This window comes from Asparagus officinalis, chromosome 2 (assembly GCF_001876935.1).
Source record: "Asparagus officinalis chromosome 2, Aspof.V1, whole genome shotgun sequence".
NCBI lineage: Eukaryota > Viridiplantae > Streptophyta > Magnoliopsida > Asparagales > Asparagaceae > Asparagus > Asparagus officinalis.
In genome coordinates, this window is record NC_033795.1 from 16777121 (window position 1) to 16784926 (window position 7806).

A 7806-nucleotide genomic window follows, 5' to 3' on the forward strand; every position below is an offset into this window, starting at 1 on the left:
TCTTATGTTGCTGATGTAGATTTATATGGAAGTTTTATGGCCAACGGCAGTATGTAATGCAACACTCAAATCTGCAAGAAGTAATGAAGCAGGTGAGCGAGTGATTCAAAAGATATAGACGACGTGAACGTAACAAAGCGAGGAAGCAACAAACTCAAATCTGTAAGGATGCATGTATACGTATCATATTGTAGTACAATGGAAGAAAAAGCCTAATACGTCACCACCATCATAAAACAACGAGGAATAATTGTTCAACATGTTCTAATAACATTGATAATATATATACATTAGGCTCAAAATGTATTTTAGTGACATTACAATATAATATACACTAATTTCAAAACACAACCCGATATTACCCACCACGATCGTTCCACATCCTTTGGACCAAACGATCTCGAAACCTTGACATCTCACGAAGGTGCTCCGGGCCGACATTGACCGGTATGGTTTGTTGTTCTTGTGCAGTCATATCATCTTCTTCAAGCTCGACATCTTCATTTTCAAACTCGACAAATAATGGATCTCCAGAATCATGCATTCTAATCACGTTGTGAATAACGCAACATGCTAATGCTATATATTTTTGTTTTCTCAAACTATATGACGGCATATCTCTTAAAATTGGAAATCTTTTTTTCAATACCCCAAAGCATCGTTCTATAACATTCCTTAATGACGAATGCAAGTAATTGAATAGTTCTCTAGTACCTTGCGGTGGAAGATTTTGCCCTCGATAATCATTCAAATGATATCGTTCTCCACGGTACGGTGAAAGAAAACCCGGCATATTGGTATATCCAGAGTCAACCAAATAATACTTTCTTGCAGGGGGCATAGGGAATTTGTTTGCGGGATTGCTAATGCACTCTAAGAAAATTCTTGAATCATTTGCACTTCCTTCCCATCCACTCATAACAAATGTGAACCGCATATCAAAAGAGCAAGCACACATCATATTCATTGTCGGCACAATTTTCTTTCCACGATATGGAACTTGACTATCTTGCGGCACACAAGCTGAAACATGAGTTCCATCTATAGCACCTACACAATTTTGTCATGTAATATATATATTACTATTAGAACGATAGTAAAAAAATTCACATAATTAATGTAGGAAGGAATATATACATACCTTGAAATAAGGATAATACTTTGTGGTATATGATATCTCTGGTGGAGTTGCATCGTATGATGGAGGAACGATCACATATTTGGTTAGAGAGCAAATTGCATAAAGGACCTTCTTAAAATATGTAGAGATGGCCTCTAGTGAGTGCTGAAAACGATCTGCGGCCATACGTTGGCGTTCATTATGAGAAAGCACAAATAAAAAGATTGCTACTTGTTCTTGAATCGTCAAGTTTCTAGAATGTTTTAATTTTCCAATTCTCTTTAACTCTTCACAAAGGTTAATAAATGCCTCTTTTTTCATTCGGAAGAGGTCAAAACAAGTACCCGGGTACCTAGAACCTCAATCACCCAATCATGCCCACTTAATTTTGAAATCCTTTGTGGTCGAGGCTGCTCCATAAAAGATCCATTAATCTCCATAAATGCATGAATAGTCAATAACACTTGAAATTGCTGCTCATCTGAATCAGAGTCTGAATCAGATTGTGATGATAGTTGATAATCATCTATATCTGTATTACCATCCATACCTACAAAGTATAATAACATTTAACACAAATACACATGTCAACAACATAAACAAGTATAAGGCATGAATAAATTTACAACATAAACAAGTATAATAACATGTCAACAACATGTCAACAACACAAATACACATGTCAACAACATAAACAAGTATAATAACATTTAACACAAATACACATGTCAACAACATAAGGCATGAATAAATTTACATAAGGCATGAAACACAAGTCAACAACATAAACAAGTATAATACCAACAATGTTGTGGAAATACACATATATAGGTTCAAAAACTAACACAAATACACCCAAAAGTCCTCGACCTACTAGAACACAAGCATAATTTTAAACACACACAAAATTCGTCGTCCTACTAGAATCAAACATATAGAAACACACACAAAGTCCTTGGTCTAATAGAAACAAACACAAACATAAACAAATACAAATTTCTTCGAAACAAACATAAACAACATCAAGGTAGATTTAACACCCAATCCTTCTTTCTCTCGCTAGGCATGGCTAAAAACATGGTTCTCCATGATGCATCATCATGCAAAATATGTGCGGCCTTGGAAAACTGAGTTGAGTCAACACCGGGAAGAGCACTAAGTTCAGTGATGCACTGAACCATTCCTTGTTCTTCCTCGGAGTTTCTTCCTCTCCCTCCACTAACATGACTATCTGCAGTAGTCGAACTCATTTTCCTCTCCCTCAACTCCATTTTCTTCCTAGAGTTTTCTCCCATCGAGGTTAAAGCTTCAACCATTGCTAATTGGATTTGTTGGCTCAACGGTACACGTTTGTTGTTCACTTTTGCCTTTTTCTTAGCTCGAGATGACTCAACATCTTCCTCATCTTCGCCTTCTTCTCCATTATCATCTTCACTAATGGTAGGACTTTTAGTAGAAGGATGAGCATGATCACCAGTAGCAGTTGTATCACCAAAAATGATGCACAACTTGTCATAACCTTTGCAACCCTTCCTTCTAAAATATCTTGCGTACTTGTGCGTCTACGTAAAACAAAAAATAATAATGAATTCAAACTCACATATGGAATCTAATAAAAATTGCATTAATCAATGAGTATTACCGCATACAACTTAGTCCACACATCTTCCGTTGCAGATATTTGACCGGTGCTCACAGTATACCCAACTGCCGTATCTGTCAATAGACTTTTTAAATTTCTCCATCTTTGTCTCAATTGGTTAAACTTATTTTTCATTTGGTCAGGAGTGTATTCTCTCCCCGTCTTCTTTTTCAACTCATGCTCCATGAATTTCCAAGATGATCTAGTAAATGTAGTTGTATGCCTATTTCCCTTTTTCACTTCTTCCACCATCAAGTCTATGAAATAAAGCTCCACATTTTCAGACCAAAACCCCACTCCTTGAGAAGGGGAAATCTCCACCACTTCGTTGACATCACGATTTTCACTTGACATCTATTACAGTCACAACAACATCAAACCAAAAAGAATATTGATATGTCGTTAGAGAGTTTATTTGAATGAAATAAAAAGTGGAATCAACAACATAGGATGAAACTAGAATAAAATTATCCACATGAAAAGTGGAATCAACATGTATTTATTGTGGAATCAACATAGGATGAAACATGAATAAGTAGAAACATCATTATTAACTACTTCTTATCAAAATAAGTAGAAACATCCTTATAAGAACAATTCCAGACCGCCCTAAGTCAGAGGCTGGAAAAGTTGGCATTTTAAATGCACATAATAAACATGTTATAATAGTAACTTATATAATTATTGAAAATAGCTGTTTGGTAATGTTTAGCAAAATCTATTTACCACAAACAGTTGTGTTTCGTAATAATGTGCCTAGAAATAATTATAAGTGAAAATGATCAGAACAAACCTAAGTTTAGTTTCAAGTTTATATACAGAGAGAAAAAACATTATCAAAAGCTAATGGATAGATATGTCATAAAAACTACCAAAAACATAAACTACATTTAAAAATATCGTCAATTTGTTTCTGAAAACATGCCTCTTGAAAGCAACGTTTCTTCTGAGCATGCACGAAAAAGTTTTAGCGAATAACATTTATTGACTTGTTGTCTCACAGAAACACTACCAAAGAAAACAATACCAAAGTGTTATCCATAATCCGCTCTGGGTTATTTTTGTTAACAAAATCAAATAAAATATCCCAGCAGCTCAAACAATTGTCTGAAAATGACAAATGATGAACTGGAAATTGAGGGGTAATCTTTGAGGGGTAATCTTTGAAAATCTCCAGTGTACGCTAACCCCAGCAGCTCAAACAATTGTCTGAAAATGACAAATGATGAACTGGAAAATCTCCAGTGTACGCTAACCCCAGCAGCTCAAACAATTGTCTGAAAATGACAAATGATGAACTGGAAAATCTCCAGTGTACGCTAACCCCAGCAGCTCAAACAATTGTCTGAAAATGACAAATGATGAACTGGAAATTGAGGGGTAATCTTTGAGGGGTAATCTTTGAAAATCTCCAGTGTACGCTAACCCCAGCAGCTCAAGCAAGTCGCTATTCTTACAAACTGTAGAAATCCAAGTTTGACAGGATTTCTCCTAATCAGATCACCATTCTAATCTCCCACATTTTTCATTTTAATGACATCCAAATTGATAGTTTTACTACTTTAATTCACATACTTTGGTCCACAGAAACTAAAAATAAAAGGGGAACAAATATCACACAGTTATTATTTCAGCAATAAACGAGGAAAAAAACCGACCTTGATCGAAAGTGTTGGAGGCGTCGGAGAGTCGGAAGCTTCAGCGATGTCGGAGGAAGTGTCAGAGGGTCGGAGGCGGCGTCGGATGGTTGGAGCTGCGCCGATTTGGAGTGGAGGTCGCGTCGAAGGCTTCAGCGAGGTCGGAGGCTTCAGCGAGGTCGGAGGTTTCGTCGGAGGCTTCAGCGAGGTCGGAAGTTGCGTCGGAGGGTCGGAGGCGGCGTTGGAGGGTCGGAGCGGCGCCGATTTGGAGCGGAGGCGACGAAGTTAGGGTTGAGGGAGAGCAAATGGGATCGGGGTTTGATTTGGGGGAAATGAGACGGAAAGTTGAAAACACCTGAAATAGGTGTTTTGGAAAAAGTGTGGATTTTCTGTGTTTTGTGAAGGGGCAGCTCAAAAAAACACCCCAGTTCCCAAACATGGTTACGTGTTTTTTTGAAAAAAAAAAAACGAAAATGGGAGAAACACAATGGTAGCCAAAGAAATCTGCCAACGTCGTTACGCTAGCTTTACAGACAAGCTACAGACATAACGTCCAAATATGATCATGGAACTAATATAACTTTTCTGTATATATGATCCATCTCTATCTTAGTTCAGGACAAAGTAGATATTTATTTGGAATAACTTGATGGTTTGGAAATTTTGAATATGAGATGTTAAAGGGGGCTTCAATAGAGATGCGCAATTCACCAATAGATGCGATCCCTTCCACTAAAAGCACTTAATAGTTTACTGTATACTATTTTTTCCCTTCTTAATCAAACTCCATTTTTATGATTAAGATAGTTGCTAGATTACGCAATGAGAGACAACGGGGGTGGCAACAAAGCTTGCCTTTTAGCCCAAGCTAACACCAAATTAGTGAATCAAAATATTCTGTCAATTTGACGTGCCTTCCCCCTTTATGGTTATGTTAAGTAGAGATTAGGACCCTCCTCCGTAACGTCATTTCTAAACGTTCTTAGATCAGGACACTTGTCTTAGCCGTTTGTTAAAATAAAGGATGTTGGAAGCCATACTTTTAAGTAACATAATATTAACTAGGGTTTTTCTAACGGAGAGGTAACGAGAGAAATTAGTGAAAATAAAGGGAAATAAAGGGAGCACGCTTGATTTTCATTCTTCGTCTCTCTCGTCCTCTAACTAGGGATTTAGGGGCTGTTTGTTTGCATAAGGGGGAAGGGGAAAACCTGCCAAAAGTATCAGTTTTCACAGGCTTACTTGTAAAAACGTCTTTTTTAGAGGCGTTTTTACAAAAAAGCCTGTCAAAACTGACACTTTTGACAGGCTTTCAACCCATTTCCCCCTCTAAAAGAGGCAACCAAACGCGCCCTTAGAGAAACCATATTCTTGTTTTGGTGTGAACGAGATTTGTATGAGATTTCAGACGTCAGTACGATGAGCACCTAAATCCTTCATCCAGTTATTGACAAAGACCCGAAAACGGCAACCCACTAGATTCAACTTTTGCCTGGCCCAATTCTAATTTATCTCATTTATTCCTTTGAATTTAACTTCCATCACTGAATTCCTACAGGACATGGACATTCTCAGACTTTGAACGAACGTGCCCTTTCAGATGCGTTCAACATTAAACACGGATGAATCTGACTTTTGAATGGATGACTTTTTTTGTTTTTTTTTTCGGCCCCCAGCCCCAAGATGCACACCCCTCTACTATAAAAAAGTAAAACGGAAGGCCGCCTTCAAAATCCAGAAACTCAAGCCTTCATTCTTCATTCTCAAATGGATACAACTACAATTGAAGACCTACACTCCGACGTCCTCATCCAAACTCACGGAAAATGGACGGGGCCGGCGGCCGCTCAGGCCGTAAAGCAGGCCTCCTGTCCTCCCTCCTCGCGCGTCCGTGCGGCCTTCCGATTCTAACCCTCTGGCGCCGCCTCTGTCTCTCGCACGTGGCGCATGCCCTACCACCAATCTCACGGCCTCCTCCCCTGGTCTCGCGGCCTCCCCCGTCGCCGCTTCTTCTCTCAGTCATTCCCACTTGACCGGCGTCTCCGAGGAGAAAATGGCGCGTTGAGCGCTTACCCACCGAGCTGCATATCGGGCCGTGTCGACGATATACACCAAGGGGCATACGCCGTCTTTTCTCGCGCGTTCGAGACCGACGCCTCCTTCCGTCATGGTGTCGCTCACAGCTTCGCGCCGTGCAGCATCTGCGCGCTCGAGCCACGATGAGGATGGCGACACGCAGCTGGGCCGGTGGGGGGAAAAGGACCCGAGTCGCAAGGAACTGCCGATCAGCTGTCGACCCAGGGCTGGTGATTACGATGCGAAGCACCCTGATGCAGGCTGTGCGACCGGGGAATGGGCGATTAACCCCGGAGACCTCACCGTCAGCTGGGGCGGTGATTGGACACCGAGGCCGAACCGGTCGGGCCGTGAACGTTGTGCTAGGCCGAGCGGCGGTCGGCTGTCGAGCGCCATTGTACCTGTCCGGCGACACCCTCGCTTCGCGTTTGGGCGTGGTGTCTCGCGCGCGGTGCTGTGAGTGGTGGTGGTGACGCGCAGGGGTAGGAGACGGGGCACGTGAGGGAGGATGAGAGATGACGGTGAGGATTTTGATGGGAGGGGGGTGAGGGGGAGGGAGGGGTTGGGGATTTTGAAAGGGGCGATGGAGGGAGGGAGGAGGGGGGCAAAATGGGAAGAGGAGGTCAAGAGGGAGTATCAGGAGTACGCGAGGAGGAAGGGGGAGAGGGTAGAGAGGAAGGCGAGGAGAGAGGAGGCGATGAATTTGTGGTGCGCTGGGCTTGGGGCTTTCTTGAGCTTCCTCATGCTTATGGCTTTCAGATCATACGTTTGAGCTAGCTTGAGTTTTAAAGGGGTTTCGTAATGCATTTTAATTGCACAGAAAGAGAGAAAAATGTAGAGTATATGTGGAGAGAGAAATCATGTTCGCGCTTGTTCGTTTCTTTGCTCTGATGAAGAATACAACATTTCTCAGAGTTTCAAAAATTAGAACCCATTCCATGAGAATTATGGGTGAAGCATCAAGAATCTGCCTATTTACTTTTTGTCTACGTGCCGCTACTTTCAGCAATTTTATTTCTCATGGCTATAATGACCATACTTGGCCTAACAACACCAATGTTTTAACACTAACAATGTCCTAATGCGAATTTTCGGCGGAATCAGGTTTTGAAAAATGTTCAAGCCTTATACACGTTTAGACAAAGGAGACGATGGCTCAAAATAGAACGCAACGGAAGAATAATATTCATGTACCTCACCTTAAAACGTTTGGAATAAGGACTTTGTTGTTGTTGTTGTTGTATGCAAACTGCGGCAGTCTGGTTTAGGATTCATCTCATACTATCAGAAACATAACGATTATCTTGACGTGTACCATACAACAAGTTGAG

The 7806-nt window shown here is 40.9% G+C and overlaps 1 protein-coding gene across 2 annotated transcripts; it reads right to left on the minus strand.

Moving 5' to 3' along the window:
- Window positions 248–4882, minus strand: LOC109830399 (L10-interacting MYB domain-containing protein-like). 2 transcript variants are annotated; one of them, XM_020397654.1, is made up of 3 exons: window positions 4421–4882; window positions 1142–1670; window positions 248–1060 (listed from the first exon to the last, which is right to left on the minus strand). In XM_020397654.1, exons 2-3 carry the CDS (start codon window positions 1439–1441, stop codon window positions 359–361), a joined length of 1002 nt encoding a protein of 333 aa, XP_020253243.1. In that variant the 5' UTR covers window positions 1442–1670; window positions 4421–4882; the 3' UTR covers window positions 248–358. The 2 variants fall into 2 exon arrangements, with proteins under 2 accessions (XP_020253243.1, XP_020253244.1); XM_020397655.1 differs by lacking the exons at window positions 248–1060; window positions 1142–1670 and adding exons at window positions 1886–2682; window positions 2763–3116 and having other exon boundaries at window positions 4421–4791.

What these genes read in the sequence shown, in the direction of transcription:
- LOC109830399 (XM_020397654.1), bottom strand. Translation starts at nt 1,441, where the DNA reads ATGAAAAAAGAGGCATTTATTAACCTTTGTGAAGAGTTAAAGAGAATT. An exon ending in AGTATTATCCTTATTTCAAG is followed by an intron (nt 1,061 to 1,141) that starts GTATGTATATAT and finishes ATTACATGACAA; the next exon opens with AATTGTGTAGGTGCTATAGA.